General features: G+C 45.0%; 2 protein-coding genes across 2 annotated transcripts in view; one reads left to right on the forward strand and one right to left on the reverse strand.

Annotated features, from left to right (window-relative positions):
• The window catches only part of Nrg4 (neuregulin 4), a 75,754-nt gene extending 72,563 nt beyond the window's left edge, over window positions 1–3,191 (forward strand). Inside the window, exon 8 of the mRNA XM_028865132.2 lies at window positions 3,077–3,191. The gene's annotated coding sequence lies outside the window, so the exon portion shown is untranslated. The remainder of the gene's footprint in view (window positions 1–3,076) is intronic.
• On the reverse strand, window positions 246–16,467 carry Fbxo22 (F-box protein 22). Its single transcript, XM_028865004.2, has 7 exons — window positions 16,240–16,467; window positions 15,946–16,081; window positions 10,921–11,008; window positions 9,794–9,889; window positions 6,457–6,621; window positions 3,477–3,642; window positions 246–1,243 (listed from the first exon to the last, which is right to left on the reverse strand). Exons 1-7 carry the CDS (start codon window positions 16,371–16,373, stop codon window positions 826–828), a joined length of 1,203 nt encoding a protein of 400 aa, XP_028720837.1. The 5' UTR covers window positions 16,374–16,467; the 3' UTR covers window positions 246–825.

Genomic DNA, 16,467 nt, shown 5'->3' on the forward strand with positions numbered 1-16,467 from the left:
AAGCAGTAAGGAGCAAACAAAGGTCATGCCACTATTAAGAACACACAACACAGTAGTACTGAGGAATACAGGCATGTGAGTAACTGAAAGTCAAAGTTTCCATCTCAGCACGCTCTGTGAGCTTCGATGCTGGGGCAAACTGGCATTCTCTCACACTTCTCCCTCAGCTCCAGGTTCTCACTGAGGAAGAAGTAGTTAACATTCTTTATTCTCTCATCAAAAGCAATAGATATACACTAGCTGAGTGGGTTTTCAAGTATATTTTATTGGTAGAAAACCAAAATATGGTGATATCATTTTCAGAACTATGTGAAAAAGATTGATTGTTCCCTTGCAGCCTCCTTACTGTGAAGAGGAAAATGCTAACTTACCTATGAGAGTCACTTCATACAGTATGAAAACAAAGGTAGTTCTTTATCAGAAAAGTTAAAAAGTCAGTAATACTTGTTCCAGCTTCTGAGAAGCAGAGAGACTCAACCGTATCTTTAATTTTCTCCTTTATTAAGGAAAATAAGGTCATGATTCTGCTACAAGTTCACCGACCACCACAAGGTCTTCACCCTCCATCTCCTGGAGGGCTCCTGCTCCTCCCAGGATGCTCGGTCACATTGGCTTTGCTTGCGCCTGACCCCAGCCTCACTTCTGGATCTGTGTGTACAAAGTTGTCCTTCATCTATATAGTAAAACTCAGCCCATCGTGATCTCAGAGCATCACTCAAAGCCACGAAACAAAAGGAGCTAGTTTTGCTTAAAATACTTATATCCCAAGTCTCCATTTTTTCTGAAAAAGGCAATGCCCCAAAGTTACATCTGTGGGAGCCACTCTCATTTAGAGGCCCCCAGGTGAACGAGCGCCATGATGGTCGTGTAGCTATGGAACAAGTCCTCTTCCTTCACCTCGCTACACCTCCTCAGAATAAAGTTCCCAGTGACTATCCGGTCACATCCAATCTCCCCATTTCCAAAGAAGCCGAATAAGGGGACACTAGGAAAAAACTTTCTAAATGCATCAGACTCAACATTCCGCTTGGCTCTGTAGTACTGGACACCCCGGCCAACACACGCAAACATGAAGCCAATGGTGTTCTCCTCAGGGATGCTGGCTGCTTTGAGGCGCTGCATGGCCGCCTCGGCAGTCTTGACATCGTTCACGTCCTCGTTGAGGAGAACTGTGGCACTCTGGATTCGGTGCCCACTAAATGACAGTCCAACCACACCTGTGGCATCAATATCCAGAGGGCTCCTGGAAACAAACACAAACCCATCAACACCTCGTGATTAACTAGGGAGGAGAGAGCCGCTGCCTTTGACAACTTACACTTTAGTCTGAGATGTATCCTCAGACAAGGATTAAACTAAACTGTTATTAAAAACAGGCAGATCAAAAAGAGGTGGACAGCTGCCTTTTCCAGCCACAAACACAAAGCTAGTACAAAAGCTCGTCCTGGATTAGTATTACCCAGCAACTAGCTCTCTGCCCCTTCTAAATGAACCTGGTAGGTTTATATATGCCAACACAGACTTCCCCACCAGCTCTGTAGTGGTGGTGCTGGCGAGCACTGACACTAACTGATGTCCCCATCCCATGACACCTACATAAAGGCATCTTCCCCCATCTCACCCCTACCACTGGTAAATTATGAAAAAGATGTATTAAAAACTATATAATCATGGGCCAGGTGTGGTGGCACATGTAATCCCAGCACTCAGGGAGGCAGACGGGTATCTGTTGAGTTTGAGGCCAACCTGGTCTACAAAGTGAGTTCCAGGACTGTTTCTTAAGAAACCAAACACAATATTATATATAAAATCATGGAGAAAAATTTTCGATTCTGCAGGTTTTAGCTTTTTGTTGACTAGCCTTTAAAGAACTATGATTGCAATGCTTCCTGTCTTGCCTACTGCTTTGAGCCTGAGTTTGAATTTTAAAACTTCACAACTGGGGGGAGGGTTGGGGTGGGACTGGAGAGATGGCTCAGAAGTTAAGATCGTGGTTGGCACGTACAGAGATCCCAGTTGACTCTCAGCACCCACATCAGGTGGTTCATGACCACCTGTGGCTCCAGGGAATCTAATACCTCTGGTTCCTGAGGGCAACTCATGTGCAGACACATCTCTAAACCTCTTTTCTATTGGCTGGGTGAGCATGTCCACAGAGGGCAAAGGAGTCCTTTCTCTTTCCACCTTGTGGGTCCCGGGGATTGAACTCATACTGTCAGCCCTGGTGTCAAGTGCCTCCTCAGCCCTGTTAAGACTTTTTTTTTAATCAAAACATTCTGTCCTTACAAAAGAATGTGCATGCCAGTAAAAGTTATAAGGCATATAATGAACACTCATTGGGAAGAAACATACATTTTAAGTCTCCATTCTACTTATCAACAACTGAATCTACAGAATGCACGAGAGTCTCTGGGTTAGCAAGAAGCTAAGATAGTCAGGCACCAAGCCCCAGTGGCGCATATACATACACACAAAGTAAATAAAATCTGGTATATACTTCCCAAACTGAAGGCCAAAGGATACCAGTAAGATACCCACAGGCTGCTCTTCCCCAGAGAAGGAGGGAGATGCCATCCCGCCCTGAGTGTTAGAGCCTGACGAGTTTTGTCATGAACACTTGACCCATGTACCTCCTCCAGGAAACGTGGGAAAACTTTAAATGGCTACAGTCTAATCATGAGAGAATTTGTGAGCCACAGAGATCATCTTTGAAGTTTGCTTCAGACACAGCACTCAATCTTCAAGTGACTGTTTAGAAAGATGAGCTTGCAAGGCCCTACTGCGCGCTTCCAACAGCAGGAGTTCTGCAGCAGTCCGTGTCCACCTTAGCGCATGCACAGACCCCAGCGTCAGTCTATTCTCAGCTCATCCACAATGACTTCCACACAAAGGCCACTGAAAATTGTTTAAAACAAGCTGCTTCACCCTCACTTCAGTTCCCCCTTTCCTTATTTCATTTTCAAAACCTAGTCTTCCTTATTTTTCTGAAACCTTTATCCCACAATTAGCAATCAACTCTCTATTGAAACTACATTGAAATAAGAGCCCTGTGCCTTAATGGCTTCTTTGTTTGCAGGAGCAACATCACAAGGAGGACCAGAGCTGTAAAATACATCAACAGGCAATGCTGAAGGAGCCCAACTCTGATGTTCTTAAAGGACAATAAATACAAGTTTAGTTCTTCGACTGCACGTAGAATTGTGTTCAGTGACCTCTTGGCAACAGCAAAATGAAATGATTTGGTACATTAGCAATTCCTTTTCTTTTGTATTTTTTGAGACAGGGTATCACTTTGTAGCCTTGGCTAGCCTGGAAGTCATCAATGTAGACCAGGCTGGTCCTGCCTCCTCGGAGTACTGGAATTAAAGGTATACAATGCCACACTGATTCCTCAAATTTGTTTGAAAAAACCCCAAGTAATGAGAACCTGAAATTTCCATTTACCCAGGGGAGAAAAGCAAAGTGCCCCGGCTTACTTCTCACAGGTCAGTGAAGACAGGTGGTCCACCTGGCCTCCAGCCAAGATGATATTCATGTTGCTGAAGGTGCTGACTACTCGCTGCAGGTAATTACCGGCTCCCACCTTACAGCAGTTATAGCCAAAGACAAGGACCACGCGGAGCTCAGGGTTATCCAGAAGACCTGCAGAGAGGCGACAGATAAGCATCCTTCAACCCGATGAGCTGTTAGTTACCCCTGCTGACTGACCGGCACCTGTGCACGCCGTGTAGCGCTGAAGCTCTTGGTTTCCAGTAATAAAAGCTAAACGGCTATTTGAATGTGATCCAGTCAACGCCTCACCCAAGCAAGGACGCGGTTATAGACTGGAGAGTGGCCCTGGTGGACCATGTCAGGTGGCTCCACATCCCGATTCCACGCATGCCAGTGCCCGGAGGCTCTAATGCGGTCTAAAAGCAGCTCTACCACGTGCAGGCAGCAGGACTCCAGGGAGCCAGCAGCATCTCAGCCCAGAGCTCCAAGCTTCCTTCCACCTGAGTCCCTGGGAGCTGGTTTTCACAGCATTCTTTTGAAACCGGCCAGTATTACAAACAGGTGGCTTCTGGGACAGAAGAAAATGCAGCCCCTAACTACACCAATGTTTCCGTTTACCTCAGCCACATGCCTTCCATCGTGATAGGAGGCAGGGTCACTCAGCAAGACTGAAGCAGGCCAGATGGGAAGGGAAGGGAGCATGGCACAGCACAGTGCTCAGGCTCCGCCCAGGATGAATCAAGGATCCCAGAACAGTAACACCTAACTCCATGCTAGTGACCTCAAGCTCTGTCTTAGCAAATGTAAGCCTGTCCAGCATCCCAGGAACCATTCTGTGATTCCAGTTCAACTTCTTGGCAATCCTTTAATGACGTGTAAAGACAATGACATGCGACTTTTTTTCGGAGCAGCCTACATCGACTTTCCCCAAATCTCTCTCAACCCCCATGCTGAAATTTATATTACAAAAATTTCCTTTTAATAAACTCAAACTCTGTTTCACAGCCACTCATCCTGGAATTCTTTTCTGTGCTGAACTCTAGGAAACTTTACCTTCAGGTCACAGCACAGAGCAGTAGCTCCCCTCAATGCTGCTGCCAAGACAATCAATTATTGACAGCTAGAACTGGCCGGGGCAGAGTCTAAAGTTCTAAGTCTCTGTGTAGTGAAGCACACTGGCAGTCCTGAAGGGCCCTCCCTCTTACAGAGGAGCCTGGCACATTGAGAGAAGACCCTTTTCTTTAGTAGGACACATTCTGAGTAGGAAGAAGCTGAGGCGCAACAGTCAAGTCTAGTTTAGAAACACGAGTGTCACTGCCAGGAGTGACTAGCTTGGGACAAGGGCATGGCTATTCAAGAGAAGTCAGTGTTAAGAGACACTGCAGGACATGCGCCCCTGACGTCAACCTCTGGTCTCCCCACCAACGCACCTGCAATATCTGTGCACAGGGAAAAAAGGAAAAGCACTCTCAGTGAAGTCCGGAAGCCACCGGAAGGGCACAGAGGGCCTGCCCCTGTCCAGCCCTCTTCCCCACTGAGGCCATGTGCAGGGATCCCAGCTTTAGCTGCCCACACTTACTGCTCTGTCCTACCCCTTCCACCAGCCCCTCTCACTTCCTGATTACACTCGCAGGACAGTAAAGCTGTTCTCAGTGGGTACATTCTGTCCTCTGAGCCATCAATCCAAACTTCCCTTTGCTGTTACAGCATTTTTCCATTGCTAGTCTTTACGCCGGGACAAGCCTAACTTTCCCAAACCTATTTCCTTGTCTGTAAAGTATAACTAACCTGCAGAGGTACAAGGACTCAACTGCTGACTTGCACATTAGCAGCATGGAAGTGACCAGAGGGAATTCCTAAGTGACACATCTGAGTGCTGATGCATATGGAGGTATGTCTTCAGGCTAGCTCATCTGCACATAGATGCAGGGTTATCGCTAAGTAATTTTGATGAGCACAATGATAGTTTAAGCCCAATCATCTACTCTGCAGATGTAGATGATAAGTCTTCACAACTGCTTTGCTGGAGTAGCTAGTTGCCTACTGTAACAAGTTTCCCCATCAAAGCCTGACACTAGACCTACTTCAAATTCAACCACACTTGCTTTCTCAAACTCTGGAGCAATCTTGACTGTTCATTTCCTAACACTTTGCCAAGTTCATGCCTTCTCTCCTAAATGCCAACTTTTTCTTCTAAAAACTTGTATCATAAATGGTTACTAGGAATAGTTTTGTTTTTTGTTTTTTTTTTGTTTTTGTTTTTCGAGACAGGGTTTCTCTGTGTAGCTTTGCGCCTTTCCTGGAGCTCACTTGGTAGCCCAGGCTGGCCTCGAACTCACAGAGATCCGCCTGGCTCTGCCTCCCGAGTGCTGGGATTAAAGGCGTGCGCCACCAACGCCCAGCACTAGGAATAGTTTTTAAAAACTTAAGTTTTTCTGCTTTAAATAACAAAAATAAGGCAAAATTATTGGTAAGAGCCTACTGAAGATCAAAAATCCCTTTAAAATTCAACTACAATTAAATGCATGCATGCATGTACCTTACCTCCCAACTGTCTATAATTCCAGTTCCAGGGCATCTGATGTCCTCTTCTGCTCTCCACGGGCAGCAGACACACACATGGTACATACACAAGCTTACCAACAGAATACTTATAAAAAAATGTTCATCTCAGGTCAGCTAGGACTTCGTGGCAAAGAAAACAATTTGCAACCAATATCTACCAATCACCAGCCTTGTCAACAGTAGCCTAGCAGCTGCTAGCTGGCCAGAATTAAAATAGAACAAGTTAATCAACATAATGAGCTATTAATAATAAATAACAATGTCAGGTGTATGGCATGTACCTTTAATCCCCCAGCACTCAGGAGACAAGAAGGTCTCTGAGATCAAAGCCAGCCAAAACTACATAGTGAAACCCTATCTCAAAAGAACAAGAAAATTAAATAGTAAATAACAACTTACCCACTTCAGCAAGCTGATGTCGTTCGAGTGTTAAATTCTTGGGGTCCTTAATAAAATGAAAGGGCTGAATTTTTATTCCTTCAATTTGAGGGAATAATAAAGCAAAACCAGATTCTCCAATCTCTATTTCCTGAGGTCGATTGCTACCTGATCCCATTGGAGTCACTAGAGAGAAAAGGACATTTCAGGCGGCCGTCCAATAGAAATGCAGTTAGTAAGAGCCTTAATCAACCCACAGCACCTCCCAACTGCAGGTTAGGCTCTTATCAAGCAGTGGTCTTAGAGTAAACAAAGTCCCTGGCAAATTTAGGGTGGTGATCCCTACACCGTACTTTCAAATATCTTCAGAAAGAACCGCTTTTATAAACAGAAAAATCAAGTGTCCAAACTGCCTGCAGTTGCTGAGTGGAGATGAAGGGAACTGCTGTTCTTCACTTCCGGTTACCCACATGGCTGGCCACAACTGTCTAACTCCAGTCCCAGGGCGTCTGATGCCCTCTGCTGGCCTCCAGGAGCACCAGGCACACAGGCAGGCAAAACGCCACACACATCAATCTTTTTACGTGTTAAGTTTCTAGAAACCCGAACCTTGAGTGGGTGGGGGTGGTATTCAGAGAAAAACTCAGAAGACAAACCCCACACGGTAAGTGTGAACTTAAAACATGAAAAGGAAGATTCAAGTTTATGACCAGGCCTGTGATGGTGTCTCACTGGTTAACTTGACAGGACATGGGCACTTTGAGGGATGTAGATCAGGTTGTGACCTCAGGCAGACCATTCCAGAGCCTGGAGTCCTTCAGCCAGGCAGCAGCAGTCACTCTTGCTCCTTCAGGAAGGACACAGTGTGACCAGCTTCCTCAAGCCTCTGCCACATGACCCTCCCCTCCTTAGCTGTAAACTCAGCAAGTCCCCACCACAGCTGCATTTGGCAAGCATTTCGTTCAAACAGCAAAACAAACAACCCTACAAGCCCAAGAGGGAAACCTCAAGTTTAAATGTGTGAGCAGATGCAGGCCAGTCCAAATTAAAACCCCAGCAGAGGGAGCCAGCCAGGTCACAAGCCAACATACAAGTACCCAGTAAGCGCACCAAAGGTATTCAAACACAACTAGTCACTAGAGAGCTTCAAAGAAAAACACTCAAAGAAGCATCTTTACACACTAGCCTGGCTAATATTCATAAGCTGTGACCCAAGAGCAAGGATGTTCAGCAACCACAGCCCTCGTACATTGCTGAGTACAGAACGGTAGAAATTTGGAAAACTAGCCACTTCTTTTTTAGTTAAATATACATCAGTGCTAAGACCCAGAAAGTCCACTTCTTAAGTTTCAGAGAAACTTAAAACTTATACAAAAAGTCACAGCCTCATTCACAATACCTAGGACAAGAAAAACAAGAGTCAAAACAAGAATGGAAAAATAAATCTTGTCCCATTTATATCACAGAATGACTCAAACACTAAATAAAGGGCTAGGAGTCTGGCTTGGCTGGTAAAATGTCCGCTGTAAAGGCATGAAGAACAGAGTCTTCTCCCCGTACCTGACCCCCAGACAAGCACTAAGGTCAGGCAATGGGAGAAGCAGAGAAAGGCAAATCCCTGAAGTTCACTGGCCAGCCAGTCTAGTTAAACAGTGAGCCTCAAGTTCAACGACCCTGTCTCAAAAGAACAACTGAAGAAGATACCTGACAACCCTCTGAGTACCCCATGCACACACAAGCGTATGCACGAGCACACTCACTTAAGTTTTAAAGGAATTACTGATAAATGTAATAAATGAATCTCAAAAACATGTTAAAAATATTTATATTGAGTGAAAGAGTCAAAACACAAAGAGGACAACCATTTATATGACACTGACCAGGCAAAACTAACCAACCTAGCACCGTAGAAGTCAGAACAGTGGTTTTGGCAGGGCCTGTCAGGAAAGAGTCAAGAAACAGCTAGGCTCAAAGGACTAGCCGTGAAGACCAGAAACCAGTAAGACCAGTGTCTCAGTCACTGTTATATTGCTGTGAGAGATCCCACGACCAAGGCGACTCTTACAAAAGGAAGCATCCATCTACGTAGGGGCTTGTGTACAGTTTTAGAGCCTTAGTCCATGATCATCACAGTTCAAGCATGGAGGCAGGCAGGGCGGTGCTGGAGAAGTAGCTGAGAGCTACATCCTGACCTGCAGGCAGAGGAGGAGACTGGGCCTGGCATGGGCTTTTGAAAGCTTAAAGCCTATCCCCAATGACAAACTTCCAACAAGGCCACACCTCCTCATCCTTGTAATCCTTTCAAACAGTTCCACTCCCTGGAGACAAAGCACTCAAAAGTATATGAACCTATGGAGGCCACTCTTATTTAAATGACCACAGCCAGCATGAAGAGGACCCAGCAAACACTGGCGGCCACACCCTGACTGGAGCAGAGGGAATGGTATTTTTTTTTGTTTGTTTGTTTGTTTTTTGTTTTGAGACAGGGTTTCTCTGTGTAGCTTTGCACCTTTCCTGGAACTCACTTGGTAGCCCAGGCTGGCCTCGAACTCACAGAGATCCGCCTGGCTCTGCCTCCCGAGTGCTGGGATTAAAGGCGTGCGCCACCACCGCCCGGCTGGGAATGGTATTTTAAAGGACATAAAGCAGCACCAAGTCAAAGCTGCTTCAGAACAGGGCAGCCACTACAGGAAAGCTGCTACTGCTACCCACTCACTGGGGAAGGCAGGACTGCCATGCAACGTAGGCCTTTCCTTGCCCACCCCTATTCCTATAGCAGAAAACTTAAAAAGAGAAACATGGCTGAGTTCGAGGAAAGCCACAGTGGATGTAACGAAAAGACAAGAAAAGAGACATGAGGAATGAGTGCTCTGATTCTCCGTAGCCCCCAACAGCAATAGTAATGACACGAGGGCCACCAGCTATTTAAGCCAACTCAGAAGTGTGAAGAAAGCCACAGCGACCGCTACTGCCTTAGTCCAGTTACGTAAGGAGCGACACCAGCTTTGCGATAAGAAGCTACCTGCAAGGGGCAAGAGTCGGTGAACTGAGCAGACTGGAAGGGCTGCAGGTCTTTCCTAATCTGGGGTGGGGAGAATGAGATCCTTCCCTCCCCGTGAGTGGCTAAGGGAAGTCAGGGATTACATGTTGCTTTTAAGCAGCCATGAGATCTGAACTATGAACCTCAACAACCTGACAGACATTAAGTACAATGTAACAAACACCATGACAAGGATGATTAATGCTATTGTTTTTAGATGACCAGAAATATAAATATGCTTTTCACCTATAAATTATTCACCAATCTATGGAACCCCACATCAAAGTAAACAAAAAAGAAACTGTTAATGTCTCTCACCTACAATTCCTGGGGTCACAATCCCAAGGACCTGACACTGCTTGGGGAACAGCTTCTCCAGGGCAAACGCTGTCTCCATGGTAGTTCTTTTCCTGGCTGTAACAATACAGCAGCACAATTATCAAATATCCATCTCTCAATGTCAAATCTGACAGTGTTAAAAAAACAAAACACAAAAAGCAGTATTTAACAATCAAACAGGTTATGAGGCCGGGGCATAGCTCAGTTGGTGGAGTACTAGCCAATGCAAGAAGCCCTGGGTTCGTCATCAGCCACAGTGCTGAATAAACCCCAAAGTGGTGCCTGCTGCAATCCTAGCACTTGAAGGTAGAAGCAAGATGACCAGAAGTTCAAGGTCATCCTGGGCTGTACAGTCAGTTTTAAGGCCAGCCTGAGCTACACGTGACCTTGTTTCAAAGAAAAAGAAGGAAGAAACGAAGAAAAGAAGGAAAAAGGGGTGGGGTTGGGGAAAGGCACTGCACATTTTGGTTAAAATAAGTGATTTTCCCATTCTCATGTCCATTTGATTCAAATTCTAAACCTACCCTCTGCCATCACCAGTTTGCCTTTGCCCTTTGTTCATAGACTACTTTTACCCAAAGGTATCAGATCTGGCTCAGCACTGAGTCTGAGAGGTGCTATTTTCTGGATCTTTCTATTCAGTTCATGTCACAGCACAATGACTACCTGACTCCAGCCAGTCAGAGTCAAGTCAGACAGTGTCCAGAGCAAAGTCTGGACCAAAGGCCCCATCTTGTATTCTCGGCCTCTATTTCCCCTTAGCAAGGCAAGAATGCACAGTGTCTGTGAACAGCTTTGGAACCTCGGAGCACTGCATTATACATGAACAGGCTTGGGTAACCAAAGCAGGCTCTCGTTTTAATAAAAAGACGTATACCTGGAAGATTAAAGTATTCCAAAACAAGAACATCTTTCTGAAAACCTTGTTCCACTTGTACAGGAGGTGAGACATCAATCTGCACACACAGGGTTCCTCGGCTCGAGCCGGACACAGGCTTGTGTACTAGGAGCGGCGCCCAAAAGTCTCAGAAGGCTTGCTCTCAGGACTGGGACAATGACAAAAACAAAACAAACAACAGAAATGCAACCCTCTTCTTTATATATACCTCTTTTACGGCCACGACACTCTTCCAGGCTAATGAAAGTTTCAGAATCTGCCATATAGAGAACTGTCCGTGGTAGGATGCGAACATTCTGCAAAGAAAAAGAGTGTCTGAATACTTCTGTGCTCCCCAAGTATGTCTCAGTGCACCAGCGCTGCCGCCCCCCTCCATCCTGAGTCCTCTTCCTTCCCATGGTCACGGCCACGCTTGTCGGCTTACTTACTGAGAAGTGGGTTTTTCCATGTCAAACTCAAGAAGTTCATTTACTCTTTTAGAACAGACGTTTGGTGTACCAGCTAAAGCGCCTCTCACTGTACTGAACAGGCACAGCAATAAGGAAGATCCCAACGGGGGAGGGGTGGTGCACAGGCTGTACCCCTCTGGCTTTCGCTGCCAGCTCCCAGCTTACCATGCCCAGACCTGCCCACACTTGAACAGATTCCCTTATTACTACCGAGCACCTTCAACTTGTTTCCATTAAGGTACCCTAGAGCAAACCTCCCAAAGTCTGCTCCTGGATGCCACACCCTCTGTACTTGGGTCGTCCATGTGACATCCTTACAGCCCCGCCATTCTTGTTTGTGTCCTGTTTCCACTGAGCAGGCTTCTTCAGACAAGTGTCAAAACAGCTAACTAAATGGAAGGAAGGAGATTTCTCTCAAGTGTTCTATCAGAATGGAATACAGCCTTGCAATCTGGGGGAGGTCTAGATGTTTCAGAGTAGGTTCTAGGTAAACTCATGAAAGATACTGAATACTGTGGTGTGGGCTAAGACCATAGGGTAAGACCTATGACCTATGGGTGCAAATTCTTGGTTTCACCTGACATCTTTTTTTAAAATTTTATTTATTTTATTTTACAATACCATTCAGTTCTACATATCAGCCACGGGGTTCCCCTATTCTCCCCCTTCCCCTTACCTCCAGCCCACCCCCCATTCCCACCTCCTCCAGGGCAAATCCTCCCCTGAGGACTGCGATCAATCACCTGAAATTTTTTAAAGTAACTAGTTGCCACAATTTAAAATTCCACACAATTTTTACATATTTTGGGAAATCCTTTTTGACAAAACTGTAGCAACACTCAGACTGCTTGCCTTTCAGCTATGGCTAGGCAGACCTGCCAGCACCTCCAACGCTGCTGAATGCCTAGACCCACTTCTCGTCAGTGGGTTATTTTCAGTCTGCAATTCTGCTGAATGAAGGAGTCAGGGCCTGGTCCTGCCTCAGCCACAGCCAGCAGGGTAACTTTCACCAAGTAGTCAGCCTTTAAGCATCCTATGTTGAAACAAATATACAAGCCTCGTCTTGGAGTCCAAGATTCTTTCTTTCTGGCACTCACACAACTCCATTTCCCCTCCTAGTTCTCACTAGAAACTGACTATGACAAGCCTCAAAATGAAACACTCACTGTAGTATAAGGCACCTGGCACTCCACTATTCAAAGAAGCTACAAAGGGCAAGCTGTCCCATAAAAGTTCAAAGCATTTCTAAGAGGAAGTTAATCAACTTCCCTTGTATCTATTAAAATACTCCATCCACAAGATGATTTGGAAAACACAGAGAAAGCAGCATATATGATTTAGACACCAGGCTTCTGTCTCACCATGAGTTTATCTGTTTAAGGCTACTACTATACGAACTTTAATAGTGACATTATGAGAGTTCTTAACATCCACTGAAAATTTACAGTCGGATACTGTTCACATGTTATATGCATTCAACACGTTTAATCCTTACAAGAACCCTGTAAGAATACAAGAGAATTATTGTTCTCACTTTTCAATTTATAGAAATGGAACCTAAGGCTCAGAGAGGTCAAAGTCAAATTGCTACCTTGAGCCAAATTATGGGTTATCATTTAAGACTCTCTATAGATAACAACCACTGCAACGTATGAAACTCACAACCATAGAAGAAGAATGCCCACTGTGGTAAAAAGTTGCAAACAATTACAGGAAGTTTAAAAGGGCATTAAAAAACAAAAAACAAACACACACAGGTACACACACAATCCTATTTCCCACATGAAACTTTTACTAACGTTCTAGCTTCTTTATGAATTTTCCTTTATATTAATCTAGATTACACTAAATAATCTAATGTTTCTAACATTTAAAAATTTTTATTTCTTGTATATATGTCTAAGTGTGTGCCATGCTTGTGCAGGAGCCCTCAGAAATCAGTTGTAGCTACAGGCAGTTTTGACCCACTAATGCGGGTGCTAGGAACTGAACTTGGGTCCTCTGGAAAAGCAGCAGACTCTTTTAACCACGAAGCCATCTCGCCAGCCCCTTATGAAGCTTTTCTCATCACTGAATGTACCTTGTGATTTATGATTTAATCACTTCTTTTATGAATCAGCAGGCTGTTTTAAGCTCCCTCGCTGTACATGAGGCTTCAAAGAACATTTCTGTGGAAAATGCTTTGCTAGTATTTTGAATTTTCCCAAGTAACAGATTTTTAAAAACAGCGACTGTAGGGTTTTGATCAACGTATCAGAGAGAAACAATACTCCAACAGGCCTGGGAGATGCTAGCCAGCTTTCTGGGTGTAAGTTCAAGAGTCCCAAGAGTAAAGAAGCAAGCCCCACAAGACAGCATGGAACCAAAGACACATACTCGGGACAGACACATTAAAGATGAGGGCCAGAGCTGGAGAGACGCTGGACAGATCAGAGCGCCTGCTGTCCTTTCAGAGCAGATTCATACAACTCACAATCAGCTGCTAACTCTAGCTCCAAAGGATATGATGCATTCTTTTGTCCTCCATGGGCATCTGCACACATGCACATAGACAGACAGACAGACAGACAGACAGACACACACACACACACACACACACACAAATAAAATCTGTTTTGGGTTTTTTTTTTTGAGGAGCCAGATTTCCCACCATCAAAAAGGGAGATATAAATATGAGCAGAGAGGAAGTGAGACAAAATCTTATTTGGGTTGGATGCACGTAAGGAAACTCATGAGTTTCCATGCACTGACAGAAATATAGTTCCAGATACACATATGGTCAGCTCTCTCTGCCTCTCTCTCTTCATTCAAGGATTCAAATGTGGCTATTTAAAAAAACAAAAAATGGGGGAGGCATCTGTACTGAGTATGTACAAACTTTTCCCTTGCCATTATTTACTAATATAGCCTACTTAGAGAAAGCAGGTATTAATAATCTAGAGATTTGAATTTAAATGTGAGGGTGGGCTATACAGGTTAACACAAATACTCTATAAGTGACTTCAACAAGGGGCAACTAATACCCTGACAACATGGAAGAACTGCATCTGCATCTGCATACACAAATACATACACATACACACATACATACAAATATACATACATATGCATATATACATACACATACACACATATACATACATACACATATACATACACATACACACATACATACACAAATACATCCACATCCACATCCACACATACATACACATACACATGGGCTATCTGAGCTAGAGGCAGCAAACTCTAAAGCAGTGAATATTTACACAGTACAGACTGTCGATGCTAAATACCATTTTCCACTAAAAGAAACCAGGACTATTAGAAAAACCACTCATTTCTTGAATGAAGCAGGCAAAAAACAAGCTAAAAACATCTGGTAGCAAAAAAAGGCCATCCCTAAAAGACAGTGAAGCTGGACTGGGAGCTCACTTGCCAAACCAAAGACAGTGTGAGCACAAAACCGATACAGTAACAGATATATCTTTGAATTAGAGACAACAGCATATGCAAACAGGAAAACCAGAGGCCACATGGAAAGATGCTGGGAAAGGAACACACCCTTGCTTTCCCATCACTCCTGACAAAAATACAAAATCTAATAAGCCTCAGTCACACTCAATTTGTGAATGTCCTACAAATTAACTGACTTTGAATTTTCTTAAGTGTTGAGGCTGGTAAACTAAACAAATCAAAGAAACATGGTTTTTTTTAGTCAAAAATCACTGGGAATTGAATACTTTTGCTATCAAGAACAGTACTGGAGCAAAATATGAATGGGAGGCCAAAAACTTGACAGTAGTATGTTTGGAGTCTCTTACTGAAGGATGTATTTGTTCCTATCAGCTTTTATTTTGGTGCTAAAATTATTTCAAATTTGACTAGTGAGAGCCCCTTCAGGCCAGCTTCAGAGGTCTTTCTAGGTAATGTTTATCTTAGTTTAGTTCCTTATTTGGCTTACATATCCCTGGTGACAGTCCACTAAAGGAAACCAAGGCAGGAACCTGGAGGCAGAAACTAAAGCAGAAGGTTTGCTCAGTGTTTTCTCATACATCCCAGGACCACCTGCCCAGGGGTGGTACAGCCCACACTGGACATTAATCAAGAAAGCACTTTACAGACCCGTCTATAGGCCAATCTGATGAAGACACTTACTTGAGGTTCCCCATTTCCAGCTTGTGTTACGTTGAAAACAAAAACAAAAACAAAAACAAAAAACCTCTAATCAACACATGCATCAATGATAATTTCCCAAGCCGGAGGCTGCACTGTGGTTGAAGAGAACTTCCATGTTTGCATACTATACATACTAAAGGATAAAGAGTAATAGACCATCAAATTGGCCATTTCTTCTCAAGGGTCTCTGCCACTCACCGAGATACCGGAGCTTCACTATCAGTTCTATAACCTGTCTTTACCTCCCCATACTTTCCTGGATCCAGGGATACAAATGAAAAAGGGACTGTGGCTTAAGTATTTAGGTAGAAGATTTAGTTCTTCTAGCGTGTGACCCTGGGCAAAAATGCCTTCTTTGCAAAACAGAGCGTTTTAACAGTGAACACCTGTAAACTTCAATTGCTCAATATCTAATAATGAATAAACCGCAGCATGCCCTTACAAAACCTGACGTCTATTACAAAGTCTTTCCAGACCACGAGCAAAAGCCCCCAAATTAACAAAAGCAAAAGCATGTATCACAACCGTGATTTAAAAAAAAAAAGTTTTCAAAGATGGCCCACCAGGCCTGCAAATGACTGTCCGCGGCACACACCCATACTTGCCTCAAGCGCCTCTGCTACCACGCGGACCAAGCTATGTCCTTCCAGGTTGCCGGCCTCCGCCACGCCCGTGATCCAGGTCACGCTGCGGTGGGTCCGCAGCACTCTGCGCACACACTCCCTCCATAGGCGGCACACTCTGGGGACGCAAAAGCACAAAAGGTTGCCGCCGGGCGGGTCGTTCCCGCCGTCAGCAGCGCTGCAGCGGCCGAACGCCAGGAGACCCGTGCAGGGGTCCCGGTCTGGGCAAAGCCGCCACCCACGGGGACCAAAGTCCCCTGCCCCATTCGCCCTCACCCGGCTACCCGCAGCAGCGCCTTGGCAGGCAGGAAGGTGAACACACGCTCCACCACCTCCGCGAGGTTACTCAGCACGTAGGTACTTCGCGGGTCAGTAGAGGAGGAGCCGCCGCCGCCGCCCACCAACTCCATTCCTCGCCTACCGGCCAGAAACCTTACGAAGAACCCGGGCAGCCGGCACACCACCGCCCACCCGAGCCCACCGCGCAGGCGCGCGCGACACTTC

Source organism: Peromyscus leucopus, chromosome 7, assembly GCF_004664715.2.
Source record: "Peromyscus leucopus breed LL Stock chromosome 7, UCI_PerLeu_2.1, whole genome shotgun sequence".
NCBI classification, from domain to species: domain Eukaryota; kingdom Metazoa; phylum Chordata; class Mammalia; order Rodentia; family Cricetidae; genus Peromyscus; species Peromyscus leucopus.